This window comes from Hypanus sabinus, chromosome 22, assembly GCF_030144855.1.
Source record: "Hypanus sabinus isolate sHypSab1 chromosome 22, sHypSab1.hap1, whole genome shotgun sequence".
NCBI classification, from domain to species: domain Eukaryota; kingdom Metazoa; phylum Chordata; class Chondrichthyes; order Myliobatiformes; family Dasyatidae; genus Hypanus; species Hypanus sabinus.
In genome coordinates, this window is record NC_082727.1 from 29,825,807 (window position 1) to 29,847,196 (window position 21,390).

A 21,390-nucleotide genomic window follows, 5' to 3' on the forward strand; every position below is an offset into this window, starting at 1 on the left:
ATTTTAATTCTGATTCCCATTCCCTTTCCAACATGTTGGTGCATGGTGTTCTGTCGTGCCAAGATGGGACACCCTCAGGGTGAAGGAGGAAAAACTTATATTCCATCTGGGTATCCTCCAACCTGATGGCATGAATATTGATTTCTCCTTCCAGTAAAAAAAGTTCTCCTCCTCTTCTATTCCCCACTCTGGTCTCTTTTCTCTTCTCACCTGCCTACCACCACCTCCTGGATACCTCTTCCTTTCCTTTTTCCTATGGTCCACTCTCCTCTCCTACCAGATTCCTTGCCCTCCATCCCTTTATCGTTCCTATCCACCCCTTTGTTTCTAGTATTGAAAAAGGGTCTTGGTGTGAAATGTCGATTGTTTATTCATTTCCATAGAGTCTGCCTGACTTGCTGAGCTCTGCCAGCATTTTGAATGCATTTCTTTGGATTTCTGGTATCTGCAGACCTTCTAGTGTTTAAGATTATGTAGTTATGAGTTAAAGTGTCACTCAGATGAGCTGCATGGAATACTAAACAAAGCTGATTAGCTTAGGAGTATTAAAAATCTAATTTAAAAGATGAAGGACAGGTGCCTTATAATTGTTGTCTTCAGAAATCTATTGGTAACTTTACTGTAACCATAAAATTACTTTAGATTATTTCTCAAGTAGTTAAAGCTTTTTATCAACTACAACTCAGCGTTCAATATCATCATCCCCTCAAAACTAATCAATAAACTTCAAGACCTTGGCCTCAATACCTCCTTGTGCAATTGGATCCCCGATTTCTTCACTTGCAGACCTCAGTCTGTTCTGATTGGTAGCAATATCCTCTCCACAATCTCCATCAGCCCAAGTGCAACACAAGGCAGTGAGCTAAGCCCTATGCTCTACTCACTTTATACTTACAAGTATGTGGCTAAGCACAGCTCCAGTGCCATATTTAAGTTTGCTAATGACACCACTGTCACCGGCCAAATCAAAGGTGGTGATGAGGGGGAGGGGGAATTGAAAATATGGCTGAGTGGTGCCACAACAACGACCTCTCACTCAATATCAGCAAGACCAACTAGCTGATTATTGACTTCAGGATGAGGAAACCAGAGGTTCGTCATGATCCAATCCTCATCAGGGGATAAAAGGTGGAGAGGGTCATCCCTTGCATTTACAGGTTTGCAGGTGATGCTGTGGTAGTGGGCTGCATCTCAAGTAATGATGTACAGGAAAGAGATAGAGACCATTATAACATGGTGTTAAGGCAACAACATTTCCAATAATGCCAACAAAACAAAAGAGATGGTCATTGTGATTAGGAAGAGGGATGTGGAAAATGCTCCTGTCTACATCAATGATGTTGAAGTTGAGAGCTTTTGGCTCGTAGGAGTGAGCATTACCAATAGCCTATGCTGGTCCAACCACTTGTACACCAAGAAAGCTCACCAATATCTCCACTTTTCCAGGAGGCTACAAAAGTTTTGCCTTTTCCTGTTGACACACAATAGAAAGCATCCCATCTGAGTGCATAATCGCTTGGCATGGCAACTGCTCTGCCTGTGACCGCGAGGCACGGAGAATTGTGGACACAAATCAGCAGATGATGGAAACTTGATGCCCTCCTTTGGTCAGAGTCGACCATCAATACCGTATTCTTGCTGTCTATGTTGTTGATACACAGGGCAGTACAATATGGAGATCAAGTTGTTGCCCATGCAGATGATGAATCCAAAGGATTGGCAGAGACCAATATACTAAGGCACTGGTGGCGTTGTAGGAGTTGCCAGTCAGCATTGAATTCAATGTAGGACTCCCTTAAGGACTCCAGCTCTGGATTTATCCTTGGGGCTTACTCCCAAAGCCTTCCCCATGAGTGGGTATAGCTGCAAGGCAGCAGAGGTTTGAGATCAGAGTTTTCCTTCTCCTAGATGAGCTACCAACCATGGCTGATGAACTCCATCTGCCCGAAGTAACTGGTTTTAATGTGCTAGAAATCAGCATTTGCCCCTTCTCCTGTCAGCAGGAACTATTGCACTGGGCCTCGTGCCTAAGCCAAACTTGAATGCCAGGAGCTGCACTTACAGTATTGTCAGAGGCTATTTGAGATGCACGTTATTGGGAGCATTTAACAGGTAGTGGGAGCACTATTGCACTTTATTCTGCATATTATTCTTTCACTTTTTTCCTACCTCACTGCACTGTGCAACACTTGAGTTGTATGAACTATATGCAAGACAATTTGTTCACTGTATCTTGGGGCATGTCACAATAATAATCCAATTCCCATCTGTTTGGACCATATGGCCTGTTTCAGCTCTATATATCCTTCATATCCCTTACATCACCATTCAGGAAAATGATGTCTGATCATTGAGCTTGCTTGTTTCGATTTCATAAAAGCTATTGTTTAACAGACAATGAGGTAAGAATTCCAGAGCTTCTGACTTCAGCTGGGGCTGCCAAATGACCAAGTCTGCTGGTCATTTCAGGACAGTCTCTCAAATGATGCAGGATGAATATTGTCGCCTCATACACTCATTGGGTTTTGCAAAATCTGAAACACATGGTGCTGAGATCTGGTGAATGCTTTAATTTTGAAGCTTTTATTGAGGTGGCAGTCGATGGCAATTTATTTCTAACCAAGAGGCTATATCAATGAGAGTGATTTTCAGTCGTGTGGTTCAGGCAATGCAAAGAATGCTGTTAACATGTTTGAATTGATTCATCAGCTGAAGGAATAACCTGAAAGTCAACATTCAACAGGGGAGAGTTCTTTAGCTGGCCCATTGCCTCCTACCCAGCAATGCTGAGGCAAGATCTTGTCAACACAACTGAAACCTGCTCATTTGTGTTTGGAGGGCCTTGATTTAATAGCTATCCAATTGGCTACTTAAGGTTCTTAAGGTATTTTCTTTGTCAAAATATTCTAAACCAAAGAAAGATGATTTTTTCTTTTGTATATGACATACTCAGATCTCAGGTGGGACCTGAGTTCTCAGTTGCTTACTCACTTCAGGTGATACTAAAAAATAAATGCAAAACGTTTATTATTTTAAGTTCTCTTCTAGTAAATATGAAAACCATGTAAGATAATCACTTGGGAAAGATGCAAAGAAAACAACTGAATCACAAACCAAGGATAAATACAGTTGGAAATTGCAATTCAATAGGAAATCCATAAGAAACCACTTTACACAGAATGGCTGAAATCTAGAACTCTCATCCACAAGTCATAAATGCAGTAAAGAGGAAGCTATAAATATATAAAACCCACAAGGGAGAAAGTAATAGAAGCTTTTGTTTGAATTATGTGAAGAGAAATTAGAGAAAGCTGATGTGGAGGATAAACAGTGGTGTATATACATCAATAGTGGTTAAATGGTCTGTCTCTTGTGTTGTTCATTCTAAATGGGGGAAAACAAAAAAAAATGTTTACAGCTAATTCAAAATCGATGTCTCAGGCCCAATGGCATTAGAATCAACATAAACTAGCTCCAGAGCGGACAGTGATATTATTCCTCTATCTTGCCAACTCAAAGATAACAAATGAGTTTTTTTCTTGACTATTGGGACAAAAAATTGGTCCTTTGACTGCTCAGTGAAACACTGAGTGTCATAGGAAGTCATTCCTACCTGTGGCCATCAAACTTTACAACTCCTCCCTAGGAGTGTCAGACACCCTGAGCCAATAGGCTGGTCCTGGACTTATTTCCACTTGTCACGATTAACTTGTTATTATTTAATTATTTATGGTTTATATTGCTATATTTCTTCACTATTCTTGGTTGATGCGGTTGTAACAAAACCCAGTTTCCCTCAGGATCAATAAAGTATGTCTGTCTATTTAGCCTCAAGTTATGAATTGGATTGTGACTAAATAATACTTCTAATTGTATTTTATATCCTTGCATAGCAAGCACCTTGGTGCTTAATTAAACTGAGAAGCAGAGAAAGGATGGATAGTCACAGACTTGTTCTCAAAGCAGAACATAGAACACCACAGCACAGTACAGGTCCTTCGGCTCATGATGTTGTGCAGACTTTTAACCCTCTCTATGATCATTCTAATTCTTCACTCCTACATAAACCTCCATTTTTCTCTTATCCAAGTGCCCCTAATTTATCTGTCTCTTCCACCGCCCCTGGCAGGGCATTTTATGTGCCTACCATGACAGTCTAGCATATAGAATAGTCTAATCTGGAGGTCATTGATTTAAGGTGAGATGGGTAATATTTGAAGGTAATGTGAATGGCAAGTTTCCCCACATTGTGGTAGGCATGGAAACCAAACCGCAAGAAGATGTGATAAAGGGAAGAACAATTACAGAATTTGAAAAACAAATTAGACAGACACATGGGTAGGACAGGAGTAGAGAAATAAGCCAAACGTGGGAAAAAGGGATTGGAGCAGATAGGTATCTTGGTCATAATGGACTGGAGGGCCTCTTTCTGTGCTATATGACTATTTAACCTTTCAACCTTAAAAACAGAAAATGCTAGAGATGTTCAGCAAGTTGGGCAGCCTCCAGGGCCACAAATCTGAAACTTCCTAAAACTACAGTTTACACAGTTCTGAGGGGCATAATTCTACTTTCTGTAGGCAAGATTAAATGCACGTCAACAAATGCCAGAGATCAGTTCTCTGTAAATTTTGAATTCATACAAAAACATCGCACTGATAATGCAATCAGTGATCTCAAGAAAGTTTTGTTTATCTCATTCACGATTTTTTAAATTTTGCGGCAATGTGACTCTAATTCTGTTTATAGCCATAATAATTTTAACTGAATTAGGCTGTGCACAGGAGCTTTATTGCGTGCAGGGGTAAAATTTAATTTCAGTGAGTGAATTGGGTCTGGCGCTCAGTTTATGCACTTAATTTCTTGGAAAATTGCCAATCTGTTTTGATATTGCAAATGCCAATTACAATGTGACTGTTTGACTGAAATCATTTGTGATTCATTTGAATCTGTATTTGGGGAATTGCCTTTTATTGCTTTTATTTTGTGTTCAAGGTACACATGTTTTAAACAAAATATGTACATTTAACCAACTTTGTTAGACATTGTTATTACACTGGGTGACTAATTTATTAGGTACCTCCTGTAAAGGTCTTCATTTGTGGTCTTTTGACACTGTAGCCAATCCACTTCACAGTTCTATGTGTTGTTTATTCAGAGATGCTTGACTGCACACCTGTGTTGTAATATGTTGTTATTTGAGTTACTGTTGCTTTCCTGAGAGCTTGAACCAGTCTGGCCATTCTCCTCTGACTTTTCTCATTAACTAGGCATTTTTGGTCATAGAAAAACTTTTTGTGTAAACTCTAGAGACTCGTGCGTTAAAATCCAGAGATCAGTAGTTTCTGAGCTGCTCATACCACCACAACTGGCACCAACAATTACTCCACAGTCAAGATCACTTAGATTACTTTTTTCCCCAGTCTAATGTTTGGTCTGAAACTCTTGACTATGTTGCTTTCATGCACTGAATTGCTGCCATATGATTGGCTGATTAGATATTTGCATTAACAAGCAGGTGTACCGAGTAAAATGGCCACTGAATGTATGCATGTTGAGTGTTTCACATTATGGAGCTACTCCACTTTAAAGTTGTTTCCCCACAAGACTATTGTTTGTGACTAGTGAGGGTGGCTTATTTAGCATGATTCACTCACTATTCATTAAATCTTGAAATTTTTCTTGTATAAAACCTTATGTACAGATACTCTTGTACCTAGTATCACTTTATGTACATACAATCATTCTAGTATATAAGCAATCTGATGTATGTATTGTTTTGTATTTTGTTCATTATCTTACTGTGATTCTGTGTTGCATTGAATTTGGAACAATTATTTTGGTTTCTTTTATGCTTGTGTATTGGAAATGACATTAAACGATCTTGAACCTTATAATGGAAATTGATGGATTGATACAGATATTGGCTGTTATTAATAGTGATGTACCTCCTACTTGGATATCAACCAATTTGCAGTCCCATTCTCCCTCAAAGTCAACATCAATGGATTGTTACTAGTTGTAATAAATGGAGCCATGTTTTACAAGCAGTAGCAAGCTTCAGCTGTAAGATTTCCATTAAAAATTCACCCCACTGGGTGGATGACGATACAATTCAACAGTGCATGCACAATCAATTCTAATGCAATGCCCAACCTCTGCAAATTCATCAGACCCTACAATTAAATACAATTTAAAAATCACTTTAATGATTGTGGTCAATATTTGCTGGATTACTTTTCAGTGAGGTACCCTAGCTCTCATTGCCTTGTGCTGATTTTTGAACATTGGCCAAAGGCACAGAATGCTGGAGGAGCTCAGCAGGTCTGTGTAGAAGAATAAATAGTCGACTTTCGTCAGGACTCTCAGGTGCTGCCTGACCTGCTGAGTTCCTCCCAGCGTTTTTTTTTAATGTATGTGTTGCTCTGGATTTCCAGCACCTGCAGAAAATCTTATATAGTAAAATATTAAATCTGTATCTCCAATCCTTGGTTCGTTTCCAATTTAATTAGCTCTTTTATTGCAAAGATGACAAACGTGTAAGCACGCTCTAAGCTGAGTACAAATGACGGCTGGAATTGTTTGGAATGCGGTCTGGTGCGGGTACCAGTTTGAAGACGTGCTGTAGTACACATTGACATGCGTTCTGCTCGGCAGGTTCTCCACACCCACCACCGGCTGAAGATAGCGGGAGCACGCACGACGCTCAGAACACTTTACACTACAGTAATATATTTTGTCGAATGGTTACTCGCTTCTTTCCGACAAACCAATGTTTTTTTTTCAAAAAAGAACATTTTTACTGTAGTAACCCGAGTCTTTGCACAATGAAAGGCAAGCGGTTGCAAGTGTACCAGCTTCCTCTGATGTGCTATAATTCAATGGGAAAATGTTCTGCTGACTGGCATTTGCAATTGACGCGGGCTAAATCTGAGTTCAAACAATGCCTGGTAATTCTGCCCAGGAAGATAACGTTTCATGCATACGTACTCTACAAATTATTTATTCGCAGAGACCTAACTGCGCCCAATCTATGCTTTTATGAATGAACTGCACTGGGAGGGGCAAATTGTCACCAGAGATGATGTCAGCAGCCTGGGTGAAACTATCGCACGGAGGCTGGCCATTAAGGAGAGTTTTATCGCTCTGGTTTGTCAGATTGGCTGACGAACAAATTATGGGCTGCTGACGGAATGACTGTTCCCACTGGACTTGGGTCACGATTAAACTATAATCCGAGATGTGCTTCAACTGCGGAGCCCAGAACAAAACGGTAGCCTATTAGTCATCCTGGTTAGATGGCTTTAAGTTCAGATCAGCGCCGCTGGCCGTCACATAAGTGTTCAAGGGTCTTGGCACCGATATTGTTCGCTGAAGGGACATTGAGGCAGCTGGTGGTTGAGCTAGCGAGCGTGCTATCGTTTCATGGCATCATGTTCTGCTTTTGTCTGCAGAACTCCTTGATGAAGCTGCAAACGCTTGACGTCGACCTGTGTTCATCTTTTCTACCAAGCCCGGAGGAAAGATCTGCGGCGCAGTGTAGCAAGGAGCAAGCCCCCCAAATTGGTCGAAATGGGGCAGCCGATGAAGGAAGCAGCGGCGGTAAGATATCTGATATCCTAGACCTAGACAGTTAAAGATCGAACCGTAAGCTGTGAATCAGAAAAGCCTGTACTCGCTGTGCAACGCGCCTGTTAAGAGACTACTATAAAGCAACCACTGTCATTTCATTTTACGTTCAATTAATTTTCCATAATAAAAGTGAATGTTAAATTTCCATCTTTATTATAAATAATGTTGCTGCATTCTATTTTATTTTGTACATTTTGTTTTGTTTTGTCAGAGCACACCACCACCATTGCCCCTATTATTGATTTCAAATTAATGCATCAGCAGCGAGATAGTGACGGTAAGTACGCTTTCACACTTTCAATTAAAAGGCGCTTTTCTGAGATCTGCTCTTTAATTACGCTTCGATTAACAGCTTTTAACAGCTTGTCACAGCCAGTGAGAACTGCTTGTGAGGAAATACCTCATTTATTCCAAACACAACACTCGCAATCAATGAATGGATGGCGGCTTGTTCACTGATATTTCCCTTACGTACGGCGATTTTTTTTTTCAAATTGTCACCTCTGATTAAAATTGACCTCTTTTCTTAATTGAGTTATAATGACGACGTAGTTTTGACTGAAATTGGCTGTTTTTATCCCATTGGATAGATTTGTAAACTCGGCTCAGACATGGTAGTGGATTTTGTCAATTGCATCACTGTCTTAGGTATTTCCATGGGGAGGAGGCTGACTTAATTCCATCGTGGTTACCCTCAGATCATGCTCGGGGTGGGGTGGGGATGGGGATGTGCAGGTGGCTGGGTAGACAGGGAGGTAGTGCACATCCGAAATTTACATTGTGCCTCTGTGTGCTTGTGGCATAGAGATTTGGGGTTCAACTTCGCATTTTCTTGTGGTTAAGTCAGGGATCCTGATGGATTGGTGCCGATATTCCGCATTTGCTGGGTGGCTTTGAACCGCTTCCTTCGGCTGTCCGTTATCTCGTGTTATGAGGGAGCTCAGGATTATGTCCCCCATGGAATCTGGGGTCAGCGTGCCTGTCGGTGGTTGATGAGTGTGGTTTGGGCCTCGCCTCTTTGATGTGGGTCTCTGTGTGCTGCCTTTGTGGGGACAGCATTGGTAGTGTCTCTCCACTGCTTTGAGGTGTCCATTGTGCAGGTCAGGAATTCTATTTCAAAACTCTTTTGAAGCATTCAGCTTCTCAAAGGAAAATAAAATTCCTTGATAAAAGAAGCCAGAATTTCCCATTCCTTTCAAAATGGTTAGTTAAAGCACAGGAGAGAGTAGATGCTATTTGACTGACTGAACATTGGACAAAGAATGCTCAAAAATAATACTGTGACCTAAATACACACGGAACTACCTTATGACTTGAAGGGAAGTTAATTTTGAGAGACAGTATTTCCTATTTGGAGCCTGTGGCTACAAAGAAGAATTATCTTATTGTAGACTTCCACTTGCAATTGGAGAGAGTGCATTTAGTGTTTGTTGACTTCATGTAATATTTATGCAACTAAAGCTATTAAGTTTTTTAGGACTCTGGTGTGAGTGATGGGAATTATCATTTCAAGAGTACTTTAGTAGTGCACTGAGAATTGATATTTAATCTGGTACAGAAGGCAAAAGCTATGTTACAACATGGGTACACCAAATGTACTCCATTATCATAAAACCTTTGGATATTTAAAAGAGCAAAGGGTCCTACAGGGATTACATGCTTCTGTCAATCAGGAAGGGAAAGCCAAGGAGGCACACACCAGTCCTCATTGAGGGGTTAGCAGTGAAAAAGGTGAACAGTTTCAAGTTCATAGGTGTTAACATCCTTTATTAACATCTTTGAGCACCATGGTAACAAAGCAGTTAGCGTGGCGCTATTATAGCTTGGGGGCTTGGAATATGGAATTCAATCTGGAGTTTGTATGTCTTCCCCATGGAATGTGTGTGTTTTCTCCGGGTGCTCCAGTTTCCCTTCACAGTCCAAAGATGTATCAGTTAGTAGGCAAATTGCTCATGGTTAAATTGTCCCATGATTAGGTTAGGGTTAAGTCGCGGGTTGCTGGACAGCGTGGCACAAAGGGCTATTCTGCACTGTATCTTTAAAGTTTAAAAAAAATTAAATGAAAGGTATGTCCTGGCCCAAAATGCAGACACAATTACAAAGAAGGCACGCCAACAGCTTTATTTCATTAGATCGAGGAGATTTGGTATGTCACCAAAGGCTCTAGCAAATTTCTACAGATGTACTATGGAGAGCATCCTAACTGGTTGTTTCACTGTCTGCTATGGAGGGGTCACTTGGATAAAACTTCAGAGGGTTGTAAACACAGCCTGTTCTACGATGGACACTAGCTTCCCCAGCTTCAAGAAAGCATTCAAAAGGCGATGCCTCAAAAAGACAGCAAGGACCATTAGATATCCCCCCACTCAGGATGTGGCCTTTTCTCATTCTCATCAGGGAGGAGGCACAAGCACCTGAACAGACACACTCAGAGTTTTAGGAACAGCTTTTTTCCCTCCTCCATCAGATTTCTGAATGGACCATGAACCTGTAGCTACTGCCTCACTATTTTATTTAGCTATGTTTTTTCTTATTGTAATTTATAGCCTATTTTATGTATTGCCCTGTACTGCTGCCACAAAACAACAAATTTTGTGACTATGTCAGTGATAATAAATCTGATTCTGATTCAAAATCAGAGGGGTTGGGATAGATAAGATGAAGATTCTGTACAAAATCCCCTATAAACCAGAAATTGGTGGAAAAATGTACTACTCATGATAGAATTAGCTTAAACCATTTGTAAAGAAAATCTGGCTGAAGTTCTGAGGGGAGTGTCTGATAGTTTGGACCTGAATCCAGTATGAGATTGAGTTTCTCACCCTGTCCCTGGTGTCTATTAGTTCATTGAGTTGGCTTGGGCTGTTGTAACCTACTGCCTGCTGCTTGTTTTTCAAAGTGCTAAATTTAGCGCAGACCAGGAAATATCACCAATAGCACAAGTGTATTGTCTGAGCTTAAAGGCATTTCTGATCTCGGTATCCTTGGTGCCTTAAAGGCATTTGGATCCATTCCAGTCTCCCCATCTTTACAGAAGAGAATGTGCCTAATACCATGAACACAACTCATCTGCACTTGAGTGACTTTTTGTTTTAGTACCTCTGTTCCAGGAGAACCTTACCCATCCCCCTACAGCTGGAACCGAGATGTAAATTTCCTTACAATGACTGGCTTTGGGTCCTTTTGGATGATATTCCAAACTATATCTTGTTCACCCCCTCATTAAATGTCTCCAGCCCTATGAACTGCTGGATCATCTTTTAGCAATTACTAACTTACCTCATTTACAATAGAATTTCATTATGGAATATTGCTCTTTTCTTTGGGGAACAGATTTATAAATGGTAGGCATGGAATTCTTACAAGAATCCATAGGTTTAAAACAGACAAAAAATATAAAATGTAATTTTAAACTTCATCTAATTAAATTTTAATATATTTTATTATATTAAAATGAATCAAATGCTGGTAATGATTTACCTGAGTAAGCTTTTCTCTTACCTTCTTGACTGGTGACTCTTCATCCTATATCCCAAGACTGGTTGCCATGCGGTATTTTAAGATAGGTGAGATCCAAGAGTTTGGTAGACAGCTTGGGTGAGGGAGAGTTGATGGACTTCAAGCTGTTCATCGTCTAGGATCAATCATTGTTGTGTTCTTTATCCTGGATCCCTTCGGAATGAGACACATGTAGCACCATGGTCCTGAAAAATGTTGTCTCGTGTTTACTGTGTACTGTACCAGCAGTTATGGTCAAAATGGCAATAAAAAGTGACTTGACTTGACAAACCTGGTCTTGTCAGGATTTGAACCAATACCTCATCAGAGTTCAGTAGAAAGTGCGGGGGTGGGGGCTGGTGTAAGCCTCCATCTTCAGATCAAAAAGTCCTATGTTACACAGCAGCTCAGGATGAACCATGACACAGGCCCTTGCATCTTTCTCTTCACCTTCTTTGCAAACTTGTGTCAAATAATAGTATGACTCATACCCTGGAGTGAGGCTTGAACCCAAAGCACTTTGATGGCAAGATGAGAGAGCCATACTTTGATCCAAGACTGGTGCTTACTAATTATATGATAACAGCTGTATAGAATGTTGAACACTACAACACAATACAACCCTTCGGCTCATGATGTTGTACCGACCTTATAACTTACTTAGTCAATCTAGCCATTTTCTCCTACATGCCACTCTACTTCTCTTTCATCCATGTGCCTATAATGCCTAACAGTGTTTCTTAACTGCCCCTAATGTATCTGCCTCTACCACCACACCTAACAGGGAGTTCCACACACTCACCACTTTCTGTGTTTTAAAAAAAAACTACCTCTGACATACCCTCCAATCACCTTAAAATTATGCCCTTTGTATTAGCCATTTCTGCCCTTGGAAAAAGCCTCTGGCTATCCATTCGATCTATATTTCTTATCATCTTGTACACCTCTGTCAAGTCACCTCCTATCCTCCTTTGCTCCAAAAAGAAAAGCTCTAGCTCTCTCAATCTGGTAAATTGCTGCACTCTCTCTAAAGTTTCCACATCCTTCCTATAATAAGGTGACCACAACTGAACACGATATTCCAAATCTAACTAGGGTTTTAAAGTGTTGCAACATTACCTCATGATTCTTCAACCCAATTCCCTCACTAATGAAGGCCAACACATACTTTCTTAACAACTATTAACTTGTTGCACAATTTTGAGGGATCTACGCACATGAGCCTCAAGATCTCTCTGTTCCTCCACACTGCTAAGAATCCTACCATTAACCCTGTAATCTGTCTTCAAATGTGACCTTCCAAAATGAATTACTTCACACTTTTCCAGGTTGAACTCCATCTACCACTTTTCAGCTCTGCTCTGCATTTTGTAACTATAAGCACAAGTGTCAAAGGTTAAAAAGTCACTTTCATCAAAATTTAAAATAGTTGTGTTCAGCAGTAAATATTTTGTAACTTGCATGCCAGGTAATCTTGAGAATTTGCATTTTGTTCAGGATTACGTGGTGATCATTGCATTTCTGAATCATGATGTGTCATATGATTACTGACACATTGCTGCTTTTGCCCCTCTGCATGGTGATGATTAATCCAATGACTTGATAAGAGAGTGAGCACTAAACCCAGTCTTTGTAACATTGCAGAGCCGATCCCAGCCTTTGAGAGCTGGCAGAGTGAGCCGGAGAGTGGAAGGGAAGCCCATCGATCACTGGGGGCTGGCAGATTGCTGCATCATGTCACTGAAGGAGACAATCCACTGATATCGCCGCGCTGCTCGAGTTTTAGTAAGAGTCAAAGATTTGTACTGGATACAGAGGCTGCTCCATCCCCACCAAGTGCTCAGCTCTTTATCATGTGAGGACAGCTAAAGCTTATTACATTAATTTATGCATTACAAATAGCATTATCAAAGCAACTCTAATTTAAAAGACGTGTTTTGGCTTTTCATGTATCAACCACTCTGAGAAAGCAAGCAGGAAATGTGTTTGGGGGTGGGGGGGGGTGAAATCTCATTGAAACCTATCAAATATTAAAAGAAGAGCAACACACAAAATGCTGGAGGAACTCAGCAGGTCTTGTAGCATCTATGGAAATGAATAAACAGTCAATGCTTCGAGCTGAGACCCTTCTTCGTGACTGGAAAGGAAGGGGAAGATGACAGAATAAACAGGTTGGGGGAGATGGAAGGAGGATTAGCTATAAGGTGATAGGTGAAGCCAGATGGATGGGAAAGGTAAAGGGCTAGAGAAGAAAGGATCTGATAGGAATGGGGAGTGCACTAATGAGCGAAAGGGATGAGGGAGAGGCACCAGGGGGAGGTGATAGACTGGTGAGTAGAAGAGGTAAGATGCCAGAGTGGGGAATGGAAGAGGAGAGGGGAAGGGAAGTTTTTACCAGAAGGAGAAATCGATGTTCATGCCATCAGTTTGGAGGCTACCCAGATGGTGTTGCTCATCCAACCTGAGAATGGCCTCATTGTGCTGAAAGAGGAAGCCATGGACTGACATATCAGAATGGGGATGGGGATAGGAATTAAAATGATTGGCCACCAGGATATTCTGATCTTGGTGAATGGAGCTGAGGTGCTCGACAAAGCGGTCCCCCAATTTACATTGGATTTTACCAATGTAGAGGAGGCTGTATTCGGAGCATTGGATAAGTAGATTACCCCAAAACATTCGCAGGTGAGTTGCTACCTCAGATGGAAGGACACTTTGGGGCCCTGAATTGAGGAAAGGGAGGAGGTAAATGGGTAAGTGTTGGGTCCTGTTGAAGGGTCTTGGTCCAAAACATCAACTGTACTCTTTTCCATAGATGCTGCCTGGCCTGCTGAGTTCCTTTAGCATTTTGTGTGTGTTGCTCAGATAACTCTTGTTGGTGTAGCGTTTTGGTAGCTTGCTTGGGTATGTGCCAGGAGGGAGATTATTGTGGAGGGACGAATTGACAAGGGAATGAGACCTATGGAAAGCAGAGAGTGGGGGAGAGTTAAAGATGTGTTTGGTAGTAGGCTCGCAAGGCCTAGATAGAGTGAACATGGAGAGGATGTTTCCTATAGTGAGGGAGTCAAGAAGCAGAGGGTGCCGCCTCAAAATATCCTTCTCTCTATCCTAATTAAACTGCATGATTTTGTATGTACTTGATCCCAGGAATGAAAGGGTTAACATATGAGGAGTGTTTGATGACTCAGAACCTATATCACTGGAGCTTAGTAGAATGTAAGGGGTCTCATTGAAACCTATTGAATACTGAAGGGCCTTGTTGACGTAGAGAGGATTTTTCCTGTAACAGGAGAGTCTAGGATTAGAGGGCACAGCTTCAGAATACAAGGACATCCCTTTAGAACAGAGATGAGGAGGAATTTCTTTAGCCAAGAGGTGGCGAATCTATGGAATTCATTGCCACAGATGGCTTTGGAGGCCAAGTCATTGTGTGTATTTAGGGTGAAGATTGATAAGTTCTTGATGAGTAGGGGAATCAAAGGTTACGGGGAGAGGGCAGGAGAATGGGGTTGAGAGGGATAATAAATCAGCCATGATGGAATGACATGATTTGATGGGCTGAATGGCTTAATTCTACTCCTATGTCTCAAGGCTCAGTGTGTAAAACACTAGTCCCCAAGTCATAAGTCTCAGAGGTCGGCTCCCATTCCCAAACCTGGGTTGAGACTCCAGGGGCAATACCGAAGGATTGCTGGGTGCCCAGAGTTGCCTTGGGCTGGATTGAGTTGGGAAACCATGGGCTAAATCACTTGCCCCACTAAACACTGTTCCAAGTGAGAGAGGGGGTGCAAGCAGTCCCATCCGTTCTGCACCACGGTGATTCAGAAAATATCTGGTCATAATACTGCTTATTGTGAGACTTTGGTATGTAAGTAAGCTGTTATTACTGAAAATGCTACCTTGAAAGATCTATGCATTTTTGCATTTCTGGAAAAACGCTTTGGGATGTGTGGTTTTGCATTGTTGGTTACATTTCTTTCCAAGTTGCAGAAATCTGATAATCTGCAGGTTACGGAGTGGGGAATGAGCAGTGTTTGATATCAACTATGTCTTGGTATAATGCCTTGGTTTTAACTTCAAAAAGCTAAGGGTTCTATTTCTGCTGCAAAGTTTGGTTTTTGGACTTCATGTTGTCACCATGGTGCCTGCTCCGTCGCCTTTATTCACTCTCAATTAAGAAAATCAGGCTGATTGAGAATGAGAATATCTCATCGACTGCCTTCACTTTGTCTATCACCTAACAGACCTAACTTCCTCCATTGATTTCCTTCTCTGAACTCTTCTTCAACTTCTCCCCTGAAAAACAACCCTCGAGATCCCTGTCCTTGTCAACTACTGCCTCATCTCCAACCATATTTTCACCTCAGTCTCTTGAACTTGCTGTTTTCTCCCAGATCTATTTCTACCCATGGTAGATATTGTTTACCCGATCCTCCAGCATTACTTCATGTACCTGGTCCCACTGTTACCTGCCCCGTCAAGCCAGAAATTCTGCAATATCTTATTGACCTGCACCTGCCCCTACGGGACCATTCTCGGTCACCTCTACTTCTCAACCATATATACCAGCCTTGTATAAGGAATTCTCCAGTTGATGAGTACTTGTACCACTGGACCCTGACTTCAACAGTTGACAGAGTGGAACTGCCCCAGTGCAAAAATGTTTACACTTTAGAACTGCACGAATCTGTCATTGTTCCAAACGATGGACAACCAGTCAATCACGTCAGCCTTAAGATATCATCCAGACCCACTGGAGGTTCCACTTGTATACTGACAGTACTGCAGTACCCAATTATACCTAACCATAGACTCTCCTGATGCATCTATTGTTTCTCACTTGTATAGATAAAGCAGATAACTACATTGGATAAACACTGAAGCCATCATTTTTCAGCCACGTTTTCCTGGCAAGTATATGAAACAGACTATTTGTGACCTTGATACTGAAGTGATCTTTGGATCACATATGCAGGTTATGACAAAGACCGCTGACTTCTAGTACCTCAACTTTGCCTTAAGTCTGCTGTGGAAACTTGCATCCACACTTATCAGCTTTCACTCCCTCTGGGCTCGACATCTGGCCAGACATCAATTCCATCAGTCTGCCCTTGGACATCAGTGTAATAATGGAGAGCACTTGTTTACCAGTAACTTACTCACCAGTGTTCAGGTTGGGTTTTGCCGGAAAACAATCAATCTGAATCTAGTGCTCTTTTAAATAATTTTGTCATTTAAGTAGTAGCACAATTTGTTCCCAGCGTAGTGCCAAACCAGGCAGTGAAATAGAAGTTTCCAAAAGGGTCGAACACAAAGAGAATCTTTATTTAAATATTAATGTTTTTCTCATTGTTCTGGTACATATGATCATTTCATCAATCTTTTTGGACAGTTAGGAACATACTAAATGCCTTCAATTTGTTGCCAATCGTATTTCTAATCTAACAATTATAGCATAAAATCATGCAGTTGGAAAGATACCTGATAAATTCATCTAGGTAGATGATATGTCAGGCACTGTTTACAATGTATGCACCAGATCGTCCATGAAATCGAGTCAAAGCACTTACATATCGTCGGAATTGTCACCTGAGTAATTGTCAATTATTGTTTGTGAGTAGAAATGCTATATTGAAGAGAAATCTTCTTTGGCACCATACAGTTAAGTCATAGATCCTCAGCTTAACATGAAGACTACCTCTCCACATCTGATAAGCCTTCCAATTACCGGGTGGAATTTGGTATGCTCAGCCAGGAGCTTCATTGGTGGCAGATTAAATGTTTGTGTTCAGAAGGGTATTGATAACCATGTGAAAGGGATGTATTTGCAGGCCTATGATGAGAAGGGAGAGGCATGAGGATGGCTGGATTACTCTTGTATAGATCCAGAGTCCTTCTAATTTGTTACTCTGTGACTGAAGCATTTACACTGCCCCCCCCCCCCCCATGAGAAGTACAGTTTGCTTTTCCAGTTGTCAGGGAGGAGTGACAGGAACCTGAAGGCACTTTAGGGACAGCTTCTTCCTCTCTACCATCAGATTTCTGAATCCATGGACACAATCTCACAATTTTGATCCTTTTCTTGCAGTATTTATTTATATACATGTATTTCTTATTGTAACTCATTAAAGTTTTTATGTATTACACTGTACTGCTGCTGCAAAACAAAGTTCATGCCATGTCAGTGATAATAAACCTGATCCCGACTCTGATCCATGGTGCAAGGCTCATCGTCCTATAATTTCCAGGTTTATCCTATTTCCCTTCTTAAACGAAGGAACAACACTGGATATTCTCCACTCTTCCAGGACTTCACCTGTGACTAAAGAAGATACAAAATCTCTGTCAAAGGTGCCAGCAATTTCCTCTCTTGCCTCTCTCAATAACCCGAGGTAGATCCTATCAAGCCCTGGGGACTTAGTTACCTTACTTTTTAGTTATGCACAGTATAAAATGCCCGAGGATTCTCTTTCAGTCTACTTGCCAAGGACATTTCATGGCCCCTTTTAGCTCTCCTGATCCCCTGTTTTTCTCCTTCCTTTATATTCCTCACCTCTGAACTGATTTCACAACCTATTTACTCACTTTCAAGGACTCTACAACTCGTTCTCCATTTTGTTTCTTTGTTCATTCATTTTTCCCTTCCTTTATTCGTTCATTTATTTTATTTGCACAACTTGTCTTTATCATATTGGTGCTGGTCAGTCTTTGTTTTATGAATAGATTTTCGTAAATTCTATTGTATCTTTATTTTCCTATAAATGCCTGCAAGAGAATTAATCTCAGGGTAGTATATGGCTACATACATGTAGTTCGATAATAAATTTACTCTGATTTTTATTTACTTTGCCAAAGCAAAGTAATCCCTGCCACACTTGTTTAATACTCTTGAGTAGCAATAGCAAGCTCTCTGTGAGGGTATTGGTTGTCCACTAGTTTAGATAGAACCCATCCTTGTATAGGTTCCACATCCCCTGAATGTTCCATGTTACTTGAAGCCCAACAACCACCCTCCACCCCACACCAGCTCTTTAACCACTCATTAAACTGCAGTATATTCCTATTTCTTGCTCCACTCGCAAGCAGCGCAAGGAGAACCCTAGAGATAAAACTCAGTGGACTGTCATAGTCCTAGGTTACAACCCTGCAAGTCCTGTCAGGCAATGAGTATGTTGGCAGTCGTCTGATTCCTTGTTCTCAACTTGATCCACTTGAGTAGTTTTGAGTCCTGATAAAGACTCTTGGCCCAAAATGTCAACTGTTTACTTTTTTCCATAGATGCTGCCTGACCTATTGAGTTCCTCCAGCATTTTGTATGTATTACTTCGATTTCCAGCACCTGCAGATTTTCTCTTGTTTGCTATTTGGATAGTTCTTTTTGTGCCTTGTCTCTAGTGTGGGTGTTGATAGCTACCTTTTCGGCTGCAGTATGACTGATCCCAGCACTGATTTCTCAAGCATCTGAGCAGCTTTAGGTCTGTTCAGCTCACTTCTCAAGGCCTGCTTGGCTTGAAATCCTCCTTTTGACGTAAACTCACTATCAGCAACCTGCTTAATCTGCCTTCGACACGTCATGCGTTCAGTTTTCTATTTTTACAGTCTGGAGATAGAAACATTAGTTTGAAACTTGTTTGCAGTTTTAGTGAAGTCAGCTGATTTAAAGAAGTCTGAACTTATTCCACTCAGTGTCCAGGAAACCCATTCAGAATGATCCTCACACAACCTCCAGATACCTCACACATGGTTGATCAAAGGTAATTTGGATTCCAGTAGTTTGTTAATACATTGTGGACACAACCTCACTTTTCCCAGAATGCATTGTTTTTCTGTTTTAAAGGTCATTGGCAGTTCCATTGATGAACATAATGGTTTTTTCCCCAACACTTCCCTGCTCCTTTGGAATGTGTTTTATTTCTTGCAGTGACTCATTTCTCTTTTGGTGACACTCTTTTATAGAATTGTTGCACATTCAACCCCTTGGAGTTTCTGTTGGATTTGTGTTGAGCATGTTGCTCAATTATGTTCACCTGCTGCTTTGACCTTGTAGATAATTTTTTCTCCAGTTCCATTTGGTTCTCATTGGAAGGCAGTGATTGTTTCTGTTTCTTCCTTTGTGGGTGATTCATTGAGATCATAACTGCTCCCCATGCTTAAGCAATTTGTTTTCCAGTTACCATTCTCTACCCAGAAATTTATACATACAGTCGGTCCTCCTTATCTGCGGGTGATTGGTTCCGGGAACCCCCCCCCCCCCCCCACGCGGATACCAAAAAATGTGGATGCTCAAGTCCCTTATATAAAATGGCATAGTATTTGCATATAATCTACGCACATCCTCCTATATACTTTAAATCATCTCTAGATTACTTATAATACCTAATACAATGTTAATGCTATGTAAGTAGTTGTTATACTGTATTGTTTAGGGAATAATGACAAGAAAAAATAGTCTGTACATGTTCAGTACAGACGCAACCATTGTAGCTCTTCTGGGAACGTTGATGCCGCCTCGGCATCAGCCGATCCCAATTCTCCCATGATATTTAAGGTCTTGAGGCTGTAGCACTTTACATAGCTAGCCAGCCATCCCTTACTAGCCTTAAGCTCCTTCCTCTCGCTCACTGTATGTCCTCAAAAGTATGCTAAGGACCTACTGCTATTGTTTCTGTGTGATTCTTGTGTTGCATCTTCCTGCTTCATCCTGAATATCATTAAAGCTTTGCCTTCAGTTTCCCACCAATCAATAAAGAACGAAACAGTAACATTTCAGGTCCATATCCCTTGGTTGGAACACTTCTGACGAAGGGTCCCAGACCTGTTTGTATAGCTGCAGCTTGGCCTGCTGAGTCTTTGCCCCTTTCTGTTCCATGGTCATTGTCTTTCACCTCTCTGCATCCATCACATCATCCTTTGCCAGCTCTACCACCAAGCACATAATCCCCCCCCTTTGTTTCTGACACACATCCCCCCTCCCCCATCTCCTACTCCTTAGTCCCCTCATCCCTCCTCATTCCCTTCACCTTTCCCTCCTCCCTGGCATGTCTCATTGGAACCAAAGGATGTGTCACCTTCCCCAGGAACTAAACATTTTGTCCAGATGAGGCAGAGGATCAATGGCACCTCTGCCATCCTGGTCTACTACATTCAATGCACACAATGTGGCCTCCTCTAAACAACTGAAACCAAATGGGCGGCACATTTGCATAACACTTTACAGCGCCAACATTTAGGGTTTAATTCCTGCTGCTGTCTGTTAGGAGTTCGTACATTTTCCCTGTGACAACATGGGTTTCCTCCAGGTGCTTCGGTTTCCTCCCACAGTTCAAAGGTATTGGTTAACTGATCACATGGGTGTAATTGGGCAGAAAAGGCTCATGGGCTAAGAGAACTGTATCTCTCTTAAAAATAAAATATTCTGAGTCCTGTAATCATTTGTAAAAAAAACAGTGTTTGCTCCTGTATGCAGAACATATTGAAAAGATGTTATTTTGTTTGATTATGAGCAAATTGGTGACAAGGATATTTGAGTATGCACGAAGAGTACTCCTAACCTCTGACCAAGCATTTCCCCTTTATTTTACTGTTCTCTAAAGGCCAAGAAATTCTTCATTAGTTAATTCTGAGACTGAAAATGGTCCAGTGTTGGTTATGCAACTAACCAAACAGATCCAGAATCTGAGAAAGAAAATCCGGAAGTATGAAGAAAAATTTGAGCAAGAGAAGAAATATCGGGTATGTGATTTAAAAAATAAATTAGATTTAATAATAATTTTGGGGATGCTATACCCAAAGTATTTGTGTAAACCCAGTACTGGTGGCTTTCAAACGGATTAGTCTGATCAAAAAATCTTTTTTTACTGACTATTGAAAGAAAATCAGTACACAAAATACATAAACCCTGAGGACAAATCCAGAGCTGGAGTCCCTAAGGCAGTCTGACGTTGCCTTCAACCTCGTTCTGGCAACTCCTGCGACAACACTGGTGCCAAGCTGTATTGGCCCTTGCCCTTCCCTTGGACAACATCAGTGGCGTGGAGAGGGGAGACTCGCTGCATGGGCAACTGCCGGTCTTCCATACAAACTTGTCCAGGCCTGTGCCCTGGAGAGGACGCAGATCCATGGTCTCGCGAGACTAACGGATGCCACACTCACAAAGTTTTAGAGTGATAAAGTGATGGAAGAGGCCATTTGACTCGATATGTTTTCACTGACTCTTTGTCAGCGCTTACATTCCCTGCTCTTTTCCTCAGGCCTTTAAAT

The 21,390-nt window shown here is 41.3% G+C and overlaps 1 protein-coding gene and 1 long non-coding RNA gene across 14 annotated transcripts in view; one reads left to right on the plus strand and one right to left on the minus strand.

Moving 5' to 3' along the window:
• fam13c (family with sequence similarity 13 member C) overlaps nucleotides 1-21,390 on the plus strand; it is a 95,973-nt gene that overhangs the window by 55,390 nt on the left and 19,193 nt on the right. For 12 of the 13 annotated variants that reach the window (XM_059947402.1, XM_059947404.1, XM_059947403.1 and 9 more), the window contains 4 exons: nucleotides 7,455-7,602; nucleotides 7,844-7,909; nucleotides 12,775-12,985; nucleotides 20,724-20,862. In XM_059947402.1, coding sequence (XP_059803385.1) covers nucleotides 7,455-7,602; nucleotides 7,844-7,909; nucleotides 12,775-12,985; nucleotides 20,724-20,862 — 564 coding nt within the window. Of the gene's footprint in view, nucleotides 1-526; nucleotides 7,603-7,843; nucleotides 7,910-12,774; nucleotides 12,986-20,723; nucleotides 20,863-21,390 lie in introns of those variants that run through there. The other variant, XM_059947406.1, reaches the window with a different exon arrangement.
• Nucleotides 7,493-12,130, minus strand: LOC132379483 (uncharacterized). Its single transcript, XR_009507438.1, has 3 exons — nucleotides 12,089-12,130; nucleotides 11,134-11,296; nucleotides 7,493-7,625 (listed from the first exon to the last, which is right to left on the minus strand). It is a non-coding gene; the product is annotated as an uncharacterized LOC132379483 (long non-coding RNA).